An 18358-nucleotide genomic window follows, 5' to 3' on the forward strand; every position below is an offset into this window, starting at 1 on the left:
CTGATCAGGCCACCCACCCAGTCAGTCAGTCAGTCAGTCAGTCAGTCAGTCAGTCTTGGAAGGGGAATCCATCAACGGTTACCCTGCTGTAAACTGACAGACATAGATAATAGTACTGCAGGGAAGGGCCAGGTGTTTGGCTCTTCTCTCCACACATAGCCCATGATAACTAGGATTAAAAGCAACACAACAACATAGCTCATCTCTGTGCATCAGCCCAATGGTTCTCAAAGCAACAACAAAATGAACAATGATTCAATAGGCAACTTAACTTCCAAAAACCTGGGACATATTATCAATGCAAAAATTGTTGAAGCAATTTTGTCTACTGATTGTTCTGCATCGTGGGAGTGCAAGAGGGAAGAGATGGCTCTATGATTGGTCAACAGACAGCCAACAGAACTACAGTGCAAAAGTGGGAACTCTTCCGCTTCAATCTCTAAAGCAACCAACAGTGACAAACTACTTGTCAACACACGTGGGGAAAGTCAGGAATGGCTCAATACAGCTGTTTGTGTTTGGGGCAATCCTAATCAATAAGCCGAATACGATGGGGGCACAACAAAACACATACCCAAACTCTGACCCCAACAACAGACCCCAACAACTGTTCATTACTCTCTTCAAACCATTAAGACATTATCGAAATTTTAAAAAGCCTGACATTTAAGTTTCAACGCATGAATTCAAGACAGTGCAGTGCCCTCTCTACAACATTGCATATTTCCACTGTCTGTTTGTCATCACTTTGGAGCAGTCCATACCGGCCTGGTTGATATACAAAGTTCAACTTCTGCCAGTGATGCGCAATGTGCAATGATAATGATGCAAGATAATGAAGACACAGATCCCTTATGTCAATATTCCTCCTACACTACTCAACTTTGACTTTCTTACTGGCTTTTAAGTAGCAGAGTAGTGGTACTACACATCCAAAAGAAAATCCACAAATTGAGCTCATTTTGATCAAAACAGCTCTCAGCCCTGTGTGTCTCTCTCTGCCCTACTCCTACCACCACCTACCTTCCCTCTCTTCTACTCCTGAGACGCCCCCAGGCCTCCTCTTTCCACTCGGTCTGTTTGCATTCCTGTTGAGCTCTATTTAAAGGCTTGATCACTGCACTGGTTAGTGGAATGCACATCTGTAGTGGGGACCCCTGTTTCTGTCTTTTTCCCCTCTCTCTCTCTCTCTCTCTCTCTCTCTCTCTCTCTCTCTCTCTCTCTCTCTCTCTCTCTCTCTCTCTCTCTCTCTCTCTCTCTCTCTCTCTCTCCATGTGTGTGTACACCGCATAACCAAATAGTGGACTCGGTGCATTAACCTTGAGCTGCTGCTGCCTCGGAACTATAATTGTGCATATAAATATACAAAGAGAAAAAAAAAGGAGATCAGGTTGAGAACTAATGTTGTTTATCACATCAACAAGTGTTTTTGGATGACTCAGGACGTACTATAGCCTACACACAGTCATGTGGATTTCGGTGCTTACGTGTTTGAGAAGCATAATGAACAAATGCAATTCAATCAGACAATATATTCAAATATGACAGTGTTTCTGCCACATAAAATAAACTGCTCACAACTCACATGCACAAAAAAAACATAACACACAGGCTTTCAGTCTATAGTCTACCTTTTAAAACTGAACTGTTTCATTCATTCTAACAATTGAATTTAGAAATTAGGCCAAACCTCCTCAATGATATATGATAATTGTCTGGTATGCTACTCTTTTCTATAGCCTACAACATCCACCGACAAAATGTCCTTGTAGCAATAAAGTGAAAGTGAGCAGTTTTTTACTTATTCATATAGGCTAGCCTATAATCATTTCACTACACAATGCCATTCAAAGATGTGACTTTGTTCGAGGCATTACCATAGGGAATATTAAAACACAGTTTATGTACCAAGTGTCCAGGGTTCAACACAAGGGACACAAATGCAAGCTAGTTAGCATATGACACATCCCCACTGTGAATAACATTGGAGTAAATTTCCCCTCTGCTCCCTCCTGTCCCGTGTAGTGAGGCGGATAAACTTTTCGGCCCCCCCTACACACACACACTCTTTTCCCAAGCCGCTATTGTCCCTCCTCCCCGTTTCGAACACTTTAAAAAAGCATCAAACTTACCTTGGAAAAAATGTCGCCGAGTCAGACAGGCATTATTATGTTGTCGCCTTCCATGGCTGGGAGTTTGTCGGGCTGTAGGGAGAGACTGTAGACGGGGCTAGCGGGGCACGAGAGCAACAAAAGTCGGACAAGGAGGAGGGAGGGGAACGGGGAGAGGAGGAAGGGGGCGGGCCAGACCAGTCAGGCCGATGTCTCGTTGGAGGAGCTGGCTGTCAGTCACCCCGGCGGAGTGGGCGGGTCCTAACTGTAAAGGGATTATGGAGGCTGAACTATCCAGCAGTGATCCACAAGGTCTGAGAGGTCTAGGAATGTGCCAATGAAAAAACAGAAACTTGAAAGATTATGGTGGTTTGTGATATTTGTGTCACTCCACATGGCTGTGAAATGTTTGAGTAGCCTACATGGGCATCATGAGATGGTAGTTCTTCGGTTACATATAGGCCAAACGTAACTGAATACACAATTTTTTAGTTATATTTTATTTTTTTTATTTGTATTTTTTTAAGCTATTTGTAGGCCCAATGTAGGCCTATATATATTTTGGTTCAAGCTCATTGTCGAATAATCTGCAACTTTTCTTCTCATGATGTGTCCTCATTTTAAAGGTCCTACGAGGAACTTTAATTATTTTTTTTTCATTCTTGCACCCCCTTTGGACGAAAGCGTTAATGTTTTTACTATGCCAATGTTGTTCATGGTGAGCGTGCTTACCCATGACAAAGTCATTAAGAAAAACTATGTAAAAATAGCATTCTTTGCACTGATGGTCTCGTTTGCTGTTACATGTAATTTATGATCATCAGTGGAGAAATTAGATTTTTTCAGAAATATTTAAAAGTTCCTAGTAGCACATTTAAGGAGAGAAGTAGACAAGCAAAAACTGCCCATGCAAAAAAAATAAACATTGAGATAACATGATAATTCTCATTCAGAATTAATATGTAGGCCTACCACTGACTGAGGAAAAACATTAATTTCAGCCTATTAGTGGTAAACATGAATGGGACACGATGGGACATTTAGTGTAAACTGTGTTATCTTCTACTAAGTGTTTACGTATGCGGGCGAAGGCACTGAATAGAACAACTAGTCCACAAATACTGGTTTCCCCCCACTTGCTCAGAACAACGAGACAGATCTTGATTTGATGTCAAATAGTCAACCATTTCCATGACAACAACAAGCATCACACAGGACATGCAGCCAATAATAAAAAACACATTGCACAATATATATTTTATTCATAAAACCCTGAACCATTTCACGATCACTTGCGGACATTGATGTTGTGAAGTAAAACAGTTGTCTTCCCCTCGTGTTTTTACTCAGTTATCTTGTGAATACTGCTTTGTGAGAAGGGGCCCTAGTTTTATTGATTTATTGAATAATCATGGAGCTTACCTGCTATATGATGGGCAAATAAACACATTAACATCCTTTTATAGTCCCAGTGTTTATGCTTTGGCAGCCAATAAATGGGATGACGGTACATCTCATTATCCAAAGCGGTGACCTTTATCCTTCCTCATGAATGTGAATGGAGGTGGACAAAAACACATCCGTCAATGTAACAAAGTCCGATATGACACTACACAGCCACACAATTGCACCTATCTGTGATACAGAGTGAGTCTGAGTCAATATGTATGAGCACAGCCATGACACCAGAAAATTGCGCAATATGCTCCTGTTTTAGGCGGTAAGTAACTTTGACCTTTTGACCATGGACAGACTAGCCTGGTCCTACCAGACCATCATACTTATTTTCATTTGTACAGAAGGGAAATAAAAATGGAGTGGAAGAAGGTAGGTGGGCGGTGCCAGGCTATATGGACAGACTGGACTAGCACAATGCTGATGAAAACGGTTGCAGTTGGTGTCCAGCGCACTCATTATTAGGCCAACAACATTGACCTCCATCATTCCACTGAAAAGGGGGGGGGGGGATTTCCCATTAAAAAACAAATGCGGCTAGCTACCCCCTTTGCTGACCCTGACTGCAGCTTGGGATATTGACCTAATGGTGTCTCATTAGTAGCGGGAGAGCAATGAACGCTTAACAGGCCTGAGAGAACATTTTGCTGCCTGTCTCCCTGAATGTTTCGGTCTGGATCTATTTACATTTTTGTGTCGCACATTCTCTTAAAAAAAGTGTAAACTATTTCCCCCTTTGGGTCATAACAGGGTGTTACCCTTTTTGGAAGAGTGGTTGGTTTACATACATCTTTTGTAAAAGTTGAGGCCAAAGTTAGAGGTGATGTTTGACTGGACTGCATCTGTTCCATGTTTGTTTTAGACTGCTCCCCCATCCGCATGGTTCTTTTTCTTTCAGTCTATATTTTTGTTCGGAGACTGAGTTTATATCTGTCTGTCCATTATTGTCCTGTATGAGTTGTGTATTACATGCCAGTCTGTTCCCATCTTCCTATACCTTTGTCTCATCTGTATTTAGTGCTTCCTCTGCAGAGATGTCAGTTTTTTCCTTTTTTTTTCTTTGTGTCTATATACAGTCATATGAAAAAGTTTGGGAACCCCTCTCAGCCGGCATTATAATTGACTCTGCTTTCACAAAAAAAAGATAAAAGTGGTATGTCTTTAATTTACCAGGAACAGCTAAGTACTGGGATGTTTTCCAAACAAAGATTTTTTGAAAACCAGTATTTAGTTTTATTAAATAAAATAAAATGTGAAAAACTGGCTGTGCAAAAATATAGGAACCCTTGTGGTTTTGTTGATTTTAATGCCTGTAACAGCATGTAAAACTGATGACTTTAAACACAAAGTTGGTTGGATTATGTTGTTAAGCCTTGAACCTCATATAAAGGTCTGTTTAATCATGAGAAAATGTATTTTAGGTGCCTAAATGCATGTTGCACTTCTCTTTGACTCTCTGCTGAAGTGAGACAGAATGGGATCATCAAAACAGCTCCCAAAAGATCTGAAAAACAAAGATTGTTCATTGTCATGGTTTAGGGGAAGGCTACAAGAAGCTTTCCCAAAGGTTTCAATTGTCAATTTCGACTGTAGGGAACGTTGTCAGGAAATGGAAGGACACAGGCATAGTGGCAGTTAAACTCAGGCATGGCAGACCAAGAAAAAAGCAGGAGCGACATAGGTGGAGGATTGTGAGAATGGTTGCACACAACCCACAGATCACCTCCAAAGACCTGCAAGAACATCTGGCTGCAGATTGTGTATCTGTACATCGTTCAACAATTCAGCGCAATTTGCACCAAAACATCTGTTTTTTATAAAGACCAAATAACTTATTTTTTGTCTCATCAGTCCAAAGCATTTTCTTCCAATATGAAGCTGGCTTGTCTAAATGAGCTTTTGCATACTCCATGCAACTGTATCTGTGGCGTGGGCGCAGAAAGGGCTTCCTTCTCATCACCCGGCCATACAGATGTTTTGGTGCAAATTGCACTGAATTGTTGAACCATGTACAGATACACAATCTGCAGCCAGATGTTCTTGCAGGTCTTTGGAGGTGATCTTTGGGTTGTGTGCAACCATTCTCACAATCCGCCGCATATGCCGCTCTTGTACTTTTCTTGGTCTGCTAGACCTGGGTTTAACTGCAACTGTGTCTGTGTCCTTCCATTCCCTGACAACGTTCCTTACAGTAGAAATTGACAATTGAAACCTTTGGGAAAGCTTCTTGTAGCCTTCCCCTAAACCATGACAATGAATAATCTTTGTTTTTAAGATCTTTTGGGAGCTGTTTTGATGATCGCATTCTGTCTCACTTCTGCAGAGAGTCAAAGAGAAGTAGAACTTGCATTTAGGCACCTTAAATACCTTTTCTCATGATTAAACAGACCTTTATATGAGGTTCAAGGCTTAACAACATAATCCAACCAATTTTGTGTTTAAAGTCCTCAGTTTTACATGCTGTTACATGCATTAAAATCAGCAAGACCACAAGGGTTCCCATATTTTTGCACAGCCAGTTTTTCACATTTTATTTAATTTCATAAAACTAAATACTGCTTTTCAAAAAATCTTTGTTTGGAAAACATCCCAGTACTTAGCTGTTCCTGGTAAATTAAAGACATACCACTTTTATCTTTTTTGTGTGAAAGCAGAGTCAATTATAATGCCGGCTGAGAGGGGTTCCCAAACTTTTTCATATGACTGTACCTATCTTGTTTTATTGGCTCTAACTTCTAACTTCTACATCACTTATTTTCCACCTATCTTGTCTTTTTTCTTGGGCATTCTGTTACTTACTCCATATGAGCATTTACTATTATTTTTTCTAATTTGCATATCCTAACATTTTAACCAGAAGTAAACCATCTTCCACATTTACTACTGTTATTTCTGTATCATTGTGTAATGCTCATCTATTATAGAAACTGTAATTCATGCACATTTACAGTAACATACCTTCTTGTTTTATCTTGGGGAGAATGAAAGTTTTTAGCGTGGGATATTTTTTTCTAATCAAGAGTTAGTTGCCTAGTTGAGTAGCCTCCTCAACCACCTGTTGCATAATGGGATATGGTGTTGCTTCCTCCTGCTGGGCGTTTGGAGTCATTACTCACAGGAGTCAAAACTGCAGGCAGATCAGTTGAGTTTGTGTTTACACTACATCAGTACATGCACAGCGGAACTGATATGGGGTAATCTCTGAGAGATTAAAACAGCATGCAGGGAATCAGACAGCACTCAGACTTTTGCTTTTAGTCTGACTGCAGAACACAGATTTTAAGTTGCTCTATCCTGCAGTGCTAACATCCTGGACAAGAAACCCTATCAATAAATACATTTAAAAACATTTGTTGACAGGTTTTGGATCATAGGATTGTTATACTATTAGACCTTAAGATACCATTCCCCCTGTGTTCAATACGAATGGAATATCAAACGTGTGAAATACAAAACACTAACTTCTGTCGTTACATCGAGTAACACCTGTGATTTCCAGTCAGTTATATCCCTGACGTTGTCCATTCTAGCAATGGGAACCCATTCAAATATCTGAGAATGTTATACTGTTACACCGTCAGGTACCATTCCCCTGTGTTTCATTTGTAAAAAAAAAAACTCACATCTGGGTCCAATTCATACTGCTAACTTGTTCCTCCATAACAGGTAGGGCTCTAGGAAGACATATCAACACTTTATTGAGCCCTTGGCAGCTTCAAACAACACAGGAGTCACACCCTGTAACACTTGTGCTGCATTCAGGGCACATGGGAAAGATGGTGAGTTTACAGTTTCCAGATATTACTGACATCAGCTCTCAGGTTGTAAATAGTATTTGCGAATGTGAGATTTGAAGCTACAGATTACCTGATGTATTGAATTCTGATTAAACAACATGCATATATTTGTAAAGAAAAGGTAAAGGATCATGAGTTAATTTAATGATTTTATTGTTGGACATGACATAAGCTGCACAATTACCGTTTGTTAAAATATTAGAAACGTTTGCAAAACTTATTCAAAGTAGCTTCTTATCTTTTAATATAATAATAAAAAAGATGGAGCCACACACCCACAGATTGACATCAGGAAGCATGCACATTGAACTCTGCAGTGAATTTGGAGGAACAGTGCCTTTGTCATATTCTCTTGTTAGTTTCACTTGTTCTCGAGCAGCTTCGGATGAATGAATGAGGAGGACAAAATTAAAACACTTTGTTTTGGTTTGTTTATTCAGGATCTAAACTTTCAGTTTATTCACACATCCCATAGTAATGTCAGTTCAATCACACTTGTACAATGATTTCCTGTACAGATTTGCTTTACCCAATCAGTTCGTTTGAGCAGAATCCCATGTCAAAGAAAATAAGCAAACATCTCATTATTTTATTATCATCATGAAAATGACACTTCAATATATTCATTATAATCAAGCGTTTGTACATCAATTAGAACAACATTTGCTCTCCAAACAATTTCATTTTAATGTGATTATAGATTTATTTACAAACTTACAAAGTGCTGAGAACCACATACAGTATCTAGGATAAGTGATTTCTCTCTTAAAGCTATAGCGCTTAAGTTAGTCATATTAATGAATGTCCTTTACATTCAAGCCATCTCCAAACTAGTAGACACAAAGTTGATTAAGCTCCACAAAACTCTCTCTGTATTTCTCATTATGGCACCCCCGACATGGGCGCAGGAGCTCAGAAAAATTCTAAGAAGTGTGTGAAATGTTTCAGTTGTTGATTCTACTGCTAAAAAAAACCTGGACGTACAGCAGACACCTAAAGACACTCAAACATTTAGCAAAGACAACCACAACAATCAAAAGCCAAAGGGTTTTCAGGATGAAAACACAAGAGTTTAACCCACTGTTCCATAAATGACTTCTTTCTCTATGTTGGTTTAATGAACTCAGCAGTGTCTCCATAAGCATTAAGACGAAGTCCAGCATAGAGAGGCTCAGTGAACGTGGTCTGGACTCTGTGCAGGAGAGTCATGGTTTCAGAGACGCTGTAGAACGATAGAATCCCTGCTCTGTGATCCAGGTAGACTCCTACTCTGTTGCACCAAGGACCAGAGAGGTACATTGCAACATTGTTGTACCAAAATGTATAATTGTTTCCATTGGACTCTAATGCCCAAGATGTATCATCCTGTCCAAATCCCTTGATATTCTCGTATGCGACTGCTACATGAACTCCTCTTCCCCTCCACTCCACCTCCCAGTAACTACGTCCAGTCAGACTCTCTGTACTCTGGACTTGAAGATCATCAGTGGATCTATCTGGTTGATTACGATATAGTCTGTTATCTACTGCTGTGACATTTCCCCCCGATAATAACAGCCGTCTGTTTGCTGTGTTTGGATCCGGTGTGATTTCACGTGAAAATCTCAAAAATCCATCTCTGGTCTTGGGCTCTGGTTGTGATATTAAAACATCAACTTCAGTCACTGTTAATGAGATGTTTGTCTCTGTCTCTGTCAGAACAACCTGTAGTTTGTCTCTGACTTCTGACACAGCTGCTGTCACATCCTCAAAGTACCTCAGAGGACGGATGTTGATGGTGGATAAGTGTTCGACCTTGCCACTTAATTCTGTCTTGTACCCCAGAATATCTTTAGTTTCAATGAGTTGTGACAGTTTAGGGTAGTTGTTTAGAAACTGGGTGTGATCCTCTATGTGTAACTGCATCTTCAGCTCAGCGTCATTACCTTTCAGCTCACTGATCTCTTTCTCCAGCTTCTCCTGAAGCTCTTTGACTCGACCCACTTCCATTTTCTGCTGGGATCTGACCTGCTGCTTCACTTCAGAGCTTCTTATCTGGATGAGTCGGATCAGCTCGGCGAAGGTCTTCTCACTGTCCTCCACTGCTTTATCAGCTGAGCGATTGATAGCCTCCGCCTCCTGTTGAAGCACCTTCACATCTTTCTCTCTGTCCTGGATTCCCTGCTTGAATTCCTTTAGACACAGGTCAAGCTTTATTTGCTTCTCAGTCCGTTCTGTCGCAGCTGACACTGTGATATGGCCTTTGTGTTTATCCACTGGGCAGATATAACAGATACACTGCTGATCAGAACGGCAGAACATCGTCAAAGCCTCACCATGAAGAGAGCAGATGTTCTCCTGGAGCTTCTTGAAGGGCTCCACCAGCTTGTGTTTCTCAAATGCGGGGGATTGATAATGAGGCTGAAGGTGTTTCTCACAGTAAGAGATCAGACAAACCAGACAGGACTTGACGGCTTTCAGTTTTCTCCCAGTGCAAACATCACAGGCCACATCTTCAGGTCCAGCATAGCAGTGATCCGCAGGAGCAGCTTGGAGTCCAGTCTTCTTCAGCTGCTCCACTAAAACTGCTAACATGGTGTTTTTCAGCAGCACAGGCCTTGGGTTGTAGGTCTGCCTACACTGAGGGCAGCTGTAGATTTCCTTCTCATTCTCTCCATCCCAGAAGCTTTTAATACAGTCCATGCAGTAGCTGTGTCCACAGGGGACAGTCACCGGATCCCTCAGTAGATCCAGACATATCGAACAAGAGAAGGTTTCCCGGTCCAGCTGAACTCCTTTCTCCGCCATTTCACGTCTCGTGTCAGCGACTGTCTTTGAGTTTCACTTCAACAGAACTGCAACTAGCTTGAACTCTGAACAACATGTGTTTTTGCAGTAGAGTGGACTTTGTTTGAGAGGTGGAAGAGGGAGGGGTTATAAAGCTCATGTACATTCCAGGAAAGGAGTGGTTTGAGAGAGACACCAGTTTAACACTAGTATACAATAGATCTCCTTTAAAGACATTGCTCGATTCTGCTAGTTAGGCTAATAGTAAGGGCATAGTTCAGCCTAAACAAAGAAACATGAACTACGTAAAATCAATCAGAATGTAACATTTGATAGTTTTTATACTTTATTTCCTTTTAAAGATTAATTTCTAAGGACTTAGGAGGATATCATTTAACACATTTTTATTTGTATAATGAATATTACCGTATCTGTGTAAAACATGTCCATAACTAAACTGCAGACAACCTGACTTGAGGAGCCTTAACCTCCACTACATCCCTCTCTTGCAGGATGACGGCGCCCTCTTGTTTTAAGCATCAGTTTTCATATTTCAGGTGTTGACCTGCTGTGATGTTCACTGTAGGAAGACATTGCAGTTCATTGAACCTTTGGCAGCTTCAAACAACAAAAGAGTCCAAACCTGTAATGCTGAGTCTGCATGGTAAGGAATATTGTCACATGTTAAGACATTACTGACATCAGCACTCTAATTATAAATAGTATTTTTGAATGTGACGCTACTTTGAGGAAACTTCTCTGACTTGTTGAATTCTGAATAAACAACAGTCTTCTAGCCAAGGAAAAACATTCTAATAGCCGGGAATGTTATAATTAGACCATCATATACCGTTACTCTGTGTTGACTATGACAGGAAACTCAAACATGGCTCAAATTCACACTGCTGACTCATGGCCATATAACAGGTAAGTCTTGTGATTTTCAGCCAATTATCCCTGAATTTGTCCAGCAGGGGGCATGCATTCCGATAGCTGCAAATGTTAAACCATCAGATATCGTATCCCCTGTGTTTATTATCAAAGGAACCTCACACATGGGTCCAATTCGTATTGCTGCTGACGTTCTTTTACATAATGGGTAAATTATGTGATTTTCAACCAGTTATCTCTAAATTTCTTAAGCAGCTAAGGAGCCCGCCTTCTTTATCATTGTATTTAGTTTCTCTTGCTCTGATGCTGCTGCCCCAACAGGTGGCAGCAAAGAAAATTACACTTCCAAGATTTAACAGATTAGTAGAAGACATATACAATCTTGTTGAACACATTTTAGGATAGAAGTTTCCTCAGTTTTGGCCCTTCCTGTAGACAGCCTCCATGTTACATTTGCAGTTGTGTCTGTTGTCTAGGTGAATGCCTAGGGTTTTTGTTGGCCTCCACCACTTTAACTTCATCTTCCAGAATGGAAACAGTGTTCAGTTTAGCATTCCCTGTTCTCCAAAATCCATACTCCCTTGTCTTGGTTACATTAAAGAGGAAGTGCTTGTTCCCACACCATGCCACACAGCGGTCCATCAGTTCAATAATGGCTAACACAATGTGTTTCTTATGTACGTTTCTCAATAATTATTTTTATGAAATGTTGTTTTGTTTTATGTGATGTTATGTGTTTTACTGCAAGGCCACAGTATTCAGTATTTCACTAGCGTTAATTGAGGATAAGCATTTCTTAGAATCTGACATAAGGCTGGTATATGACGTAGCATCATGCAGACATAATACATTATTGATGCATTGCATGTTGTTAACCATTATGCTGTTTAAAGGTGGAGTCAGTGATTCTGGATGAAGCTTGTTGTCAAAATCACTTTTTATCAAAACCAGTGAATATCTCCTCACGATCCCCTACCTGTCTGTACCCTGTTTGCACTGGAAAATCTGGTGTTAAAACACAGCAAAGTCTCTGTAAACTGGTAAACAAAGAGTACATAAACAAAGGTGTGCAAACGCTGGATTTGTTTTCATAGCACACACAGTACGGACATGTAGTGGGTGGTGAGGAGATATTCACTGATTTTGAAAACACATTTTCTCCAGAATCTCTAAATCAACCTATAAAACTGAGTGAGAGGTATCCCTACAAATAATAATAAAACATAAACCTTACTTCAGCCAGATCTTTACAAATGAAAGCCCAAACCATGAGGACAGCCAGATAAATCATTCCACTCAGTTCTATCCGCTGACGTACAGATTTCATTCACTGATATCAGAATACTTTTATCACATGATAACAAATGGTCTGGACAGAATGCTGATGTACTAGTGTGTAATGTGTTTCTGCTGTGTAATATAGTTTGCACAGTGAATCAGCGCAGATGTAACCAGCTGAGTTTGAGTCAGATCTCCACAAAAGGGCCTTGTTCGCTCGCGTAAACTGTACAGATAATGTAGATGCACACTTTTTTCTTGGAAACAGGCCATTAGCAGGACACCCACGTAACACACACACCATGCAAACACACAAAGAGAACAAATACACCGGTGCGCGCACACAATGCCGCACATCTGTCAAACACACTCTGTGTCACAGATGCACCAAAGCCGCTGATGGCTGTTAAATCCCTACATGGCGTCATTGCCTGGCAGTGGGTGGGTGTGGTCTTCACAGGCTTGTTAAACATACCACAGCTTAAAGGCTGAACAGCCACTGCCATTCAATAACAACACCCTCCCTCTCTCGGTCAGGCTCACTGTGGCTCCAGCATTCACCGGGTGAAGACCTACTTTATTTCCCAGTGTCAGAAAGGTAAATAGCTATGATTCTGTGTATCTCTTTGTTGCCTTTTTTCCTATATCTATCAATTGTGCACATGTTGGCTCTACAGTAGTATTTTAAGTGTATTTTTTTCAATAATTTTCATTGTCTCTCTTTTTTCTTTCACTGGTCTCTCTCTATGTGGATCTAGACACCATCCGCTTGTTCCCAACACTATCGGACATCACAGCTGGCCTTTGTTTTTTTCTTCTCCTGGAGATTAATCCACCACCAGTCTTCCTGTTGTCAATAGAAGCTTAGTGGAGCTTACTCAGCAAAGATGTCGCTGCCGCTGTCAGTGCTGATATGTGTGTCACTTGTCCAGCTGTGTGTGGGAGAACAGCCCGTGGAGGAAATCATCACAACAAGTAAGTGCTGATAATATGGATGACAAGCATGAGTTTAAACATTGGGAGGAACAGAGGGGAAATGGATATAAAAGATTGTTATAGGACGGAGAATATACTGACCTACACTGTGTTTCTGACTCATTTCAGGCTTTGTAGGTTGATATCGCTTAAAAAAAAAGTATATGAAACAATGACAAGTCTTCTGATAATATCTACAAACACATTAATAATGCGTGGTTCATTTACTGCAAAATATATGCACATTGAAAAAAAAAGATTGAAAAAATTGTTATATTTAAAGCTTCACAACTAGCAGTGACAACTACTTATAATGCTGTTCTGATGTCATAATCCAACTGGTTACACAACAGTTGACCCAGATAAGTCTCATATGGGAGAGTTAATTAACGGGAATATGTCAATTACCATATAGGCCTATAGATACTATATGCCAGGGAACAAGAATGTGCACCCTTAAACAGGATGGCAAAAATGAAATCTAGTGAATAATATATATAACATTTAATGCGTGTCGAGATTATGTGTCCAGTTAGAGATGAGTCAATTATGATAGAGACGATATCTTTGTTCCGTGTTTACACTTTTTTGTATAACAAAACAGACTCGAAACAGGGCTTGCAAGATGAAAAAAGTCAGGTTGTGTACGGTAAGTCGATTGGAAGGACAATACAACTATAGCTGCATCGGTGTCTCTGTCAGAATCACGACCAAAAATCTAGAAACTGAACAAACACAACATTTGGAACTCTGACAATTTCACTTAGTGCACCCTTTTCTTGACACAGTATAGGGTAAATGAAACAAACAAACAAACAAACACGTTTTCACCTCATTTTTCAGAGAATCCTAAAATAGTTCAAATGTATGCCACATGCAACATATTTATAAGTAGCCTACATAAATAGTACTTGGGTACACTAAAATAGACTGAAATAAAGGACGGTGCATTGATGACTCAGACAAGGAAGGAAAATGTTGTTTATTTCCATCAGCCATCTGACAACTGACAAGCAGACAAACAGGAAAGGCACACATACTGTACTTATGTAATTATGAAAACATCCAGTAGTCATTACACTATTGTATTACTAATATACTAAGAAGAATACATCGGCTATTACTACTGTCAAGTTCAGTAATAGCTCAATCGGTAAACGGTGACTCTTTACTGCCTTCTGGTTGGGTAGAGTGAGTCAGATAGTTGAGCTCAGCCAGCAGTCAGACAAAGTCGTCATTTCTTAAACTGTATTTACTTTAGCAGAGTCTGGTATTTTAGAAAAAAGTATCTGCCAAATTATTATGTTTATTTTCCATCCATGACCAAACTGATTTCACTTTTGAGGGCAAGTAGGCCAGGGGTTATTGTTAAAACAGGTGCCTTTTTGAGAAATGTTTTGCCATTGTTTAAGTGATGTTTTTGTTTTGTTTTGTTTTGTTTTTCCTTGCCGTGCACCATTGTTTTGTTTTGTAATGATTTCAGTTGAATTGTGTGCTCCATGCCATGTGCTATGGCCGTGAGCCGTAATAAATAAATGAAAATGAAATGGTTTGGAAATAAAAAAATAATCCATCAAGCCCACTCTCAGTATCCATTAACCAAATGTGTCCAACGTCAGTACTGCTGGTGGAATGCTTTCACTGAGCAGAGAAACATTGTGGTTGGTCCAGATGTGTACATGGTATATGCAGGGCGTATGGCATTTGCTCAAGAGGATAAGAAATTAAATTAAAACAGTTGCAGATAAATGTATACAAACAGTTTATTTGAGGGCCACGGGGAAACAAATACAAACCTTAAAAGGCAGACAGCATAACAAAATGAAAGTTAACTGTTGCTTTATTGAAAGCTGCACCTGATGGGAGCTACAACCAAGACATCTTTCATTTTTTGGTTGTTAATATATTTTGGTTGAAGATGATTATATAAGCTACAGATTGCTGCATGTAGAATCTGCAGTGTTAAATCATAGTTTCTACAGAAATTAGAGTGAAGTCTGATTGGTTTACATTTGTTTATTTTATAGGACTGTGTTGATTTTTCCATACACACACACACACACACACACACACACACACACACACACACACACACACACACACACACACACACACACACACACACACACACACACACACACACACACACACACATATTTGAAATAATAGTGTCATGGTTGATTTATTATCATTTGTATTCTGGAAGAGCAACTCATACTTAAAGTCTTATATGTCGGAATGACCGATTGTGGTATTTTGCACCTCGGAATACGCCCAAACTACAATGTAATGTTGGTCTGCCATGCATAATGCAGGGTGGAGACAAAACATGTGTTCCATGACAGCTAAAACAGGATTTTCAACCAGCGTTTAGTTTACTTTCTATTTGGACAATGGGCACAGAGTACACAATGCAAGGTGAAATCAACATGCTGACGTCATCATGCTGTCACATGGTAATGCTAAATGATTGTACTGTATATAGCAGGTGTAATGTTGCTAACTAGAAATAAATTACATTACCATGTCGATAGTTTGGTCTAGCTATAGTTCAAAAGAGTGGGATCAGAAATATTCTAACATTTTCAACTCAAAACCACAAGAGTGAACTTCTTGGTAGTGTTAGAGGCAAAGTCAGGAACTCATGACAGTTGGTAGGGTGCATTGTACAGGAACTGGAATTATCAGTAGAACATGTGTGTTGCTTATCATTGTAGTATACTTGATGGAATAGTGAAACCTGCATGCAGTGCCACAACCTCCATTCACCATTAACATTAAGTACGTACCAAATTCTATAGCACTCAATTGGGCAAACAATTGAAGTCAAGCCATTACCATAAAAACTCCTGGGAGCATTAGAGGAACAAGGACCAGAAGAATCAGTAAGATTCATCCTCTGCTGAATATGCATGTCTGTGAACAATCCCATGACAAACCATCGAATAGTTGTTGAGGACTGCGGCATTGCCATCCCAGGAGCTACACCACAATTGGTTTGGTTAAAAACCGCTCCAGGATCATTTTGATTGGCTTGGCCACCCAAGGTACAAGGAACTGCAACAATTACTGTCTAAACTATTCAATTCTCCTCCTTGGCCTGCTGATTGAGGCTTGGTTTGGTTTGGAGTAATTTAGAAGGCTTTGTTAGTGTGAAATTGGCTGAATCCAGGATTTGGTGGGTTTATAGTTACCAAGTCTTTTGACTAATTGTCTGCATTGAAGCAGCAAATTCTCAGGATGAAGGAGCATAAAGAACCCCAAAGGGAACATACACACAATCACACCACTTAACAGCTGACGCATTATGTGTTTGTAGGATTGCAGTGGCCTCTTCTATGGGTTGTGATTTAATGAAAACATCACTTTTGCCTCCAAAATATCCATCATGCAATGATTTGAAATTCATCCTGTGTCTGTTTTTCATTTCCCTCATAGAGAATGTGCCTCTGCTGGGTGGCTGGTTTGAGAAGAGCGTGGACGCAGCTGATGTTAAGGAAGCAGCTCAACATGCCGTGAAGACCTTCAACTCAAACTCCAAGGGCAAGAAGGTGTTCAAACTGGTGTCCATCGACGCTGCTCACAGCCAGGTAAGATTCACATGTCATAAACAAAAGAACACACACGCAGCACATCATGCTACCATCATGTGAACTTATTATAGTTTCATTCAATAGTATTAGTCATGTCCTCGTTCTGTGCATTTCTTTAGGTGACCAATAAGATCAACTTTAAGATTGAAGCAGTCCTCGCAAAGACCACCTGCCTCAAGTCTGAAAACCATGACCTGGAGAGCTGCAGTCTTGCGAAAAAGGTAAGTCAGTTGGTGCGTTTTGACAAAGTTGTGTTCAATTATTCTAATTCAAACTGTTTTGATAGTAGATTGAGCATTTACATTCATTCCTTTACTGTCTCATATTGGTTCTTAATACAGTTCCTATGTCATATTTATACATGTTTGTTTCCCCCCTCTTCAGCATGTCAAGTGCCTCTTCAAGGTGACTCTGAACCCCGTCAACAACCAACACGAGATGCTGGAAAAAAAATGCACGAAAGTCGGGAAGAAGAATTAAGTTCTTCTTAAGGATCAGCTCTGTAGCTACGTTGACCTTTTTACATTTTTGATACGACTTTTTTTCTGAATGAATGTTTTTCAGCCTATTTTAAGCGGTGGGTGTGTGATTTGGTAGAACACAGACCCTTTATGGTCTCAAAAAAAAATGTGTTTGTAAAAGGTGAGCAGGACCTGCCTGATTTGTGATGCCGTAATGCTATAATAAAATTTATTATTGTTATTTGTGGATTGTGGTTGTGTTGTATACAATGGTGTTATTCCTTATTCATTTAGGTCATTGTTTTGTACACTGTCTGTGCAAAGAGACTTTTGATATGATATAGCTTAAAATCTATCAACAATAAAATGTTGCTTACTTAAGGGATTGGAAGAAAAAGGTCATGTTTTTCCACTTCACAATTGATATTTTAAAGACTGCATAATGTTGCCTATTTTTCAGTATGATCAATTATCCCTTTACTGCAATTACTTAGTCAATCTACAATATAAATGATAGAGAACAAAACATAAAGTCATTACATATGACCTATTTAAGTAGCTTAGTCAGCTCTGCCACACAGATAAACATTCCCTGAATTGCAGCTGCATGGAGGCGTAGGGTTCACCTGCTGGCACTTTATTCCAGTTGATCCAGTTTGACCGGTCCTTGTCACTTTGTAGCGCTCTCATGTGTGAAACCAAGTGCGTGGAGGAACTCATGTTGAATGATCCTGTGATAGAGGCAGACACTGAAAAGGCCCCTGATGCCAATGGTAGCACCTATAGTACAGTTAAAGACAAGGAGACAGGTTTGACAGGCTGGCGTGTACATCCCTCTAACCACTGACTCCCTATGGACTCTCTCTATGGTCAACACTGATCTCTCTCAATGTTGAGGCAATACCACTGGCCATGATAAGGAACAAAGTGTTACCTCGGGTTTTCCTGTTCCTTCTTTCAATTAAGGTATTTTCTTTTTAACTGTCAACTGCAATAAAGCCATGTTTATTGTTAGTTCATTGACATCAGAA

At 39.9% G+C, this 18358-nt stretch overlaps 3 protein-coding genes across 4 annotated transcripts in view; 1 reads left to right on the forward strand and 2 right to left on the reverse strand.

Moving 5' to 3' along the window:
- il11ra (interleukin 11 receptor subunit alpha) overlaps positions 1-2232 on the reverse strand; it is a 56877-nt gene extending 54645 nt beyond the window's left edge. For both annotated transcript variants that reach the window (XM_080046974.1, XM_080046973.1), the window contains exon 1: positions 2133-2232. The gene's annotated coding sequence lies outside the window, so the exon portion shown is untranslated. The remainder of the gene's footprint in view (positions 1-2132) is intronic.
- Positions 2233-8467: 6235 nt separating this feature from the next.
- LOC307265062 (tripartite motif-containing protein 16-like) lies at positions 8468-10150 on the reverse strand (the record flags this gene model as incomplete). Its single annotated transcript, XM_080046632.1, has 1 exon — positions 8468-10150. The coding sequence occupies one exon, from the start codon at positions 10148-10150 to the stop codon at positions 8468-8470; it is 1683 nt and encodes a 560-aa protein (XP_079902758.1).
- A 2640-nt stretch (positions 10151-12790) lies between these two features.
- Positions 12791-17568, forward strand: LOC307264761 (cystatin). The gene is made up of 5 exons (XM_080046258.1): positions 12791-12896; positions 13057-13273; positions 16712-16863; positions 16986-17087; positions 17251-17568. The coding sequence occupies exons 2-5, from the start codon at positions 13186-13188 to the stop codon at positions 17344-17346; spliced, it is 438 nt and encodes a 145-aa protein (XP_079902384.1). The 5' UTR covers positions 12791-12896; positions 13057-13185; the 3' UTR covers positions 17347-17568.
- Positions 17569-18358: the final 790 nt, after the last annotated feature.

Source organism: Ammodytes marinus (genome assembly GCF_949987685.1).
Source record: "Ammodytes marinus genome assembly, chromosome: 18".
Classification (NCBI taxonomy): Eukaryota; Metazoa; Chordata; class Actinopteri; order Uranoscopiformes; family Ammodytidae; genus Ammodytes; species Ammodytes marinus.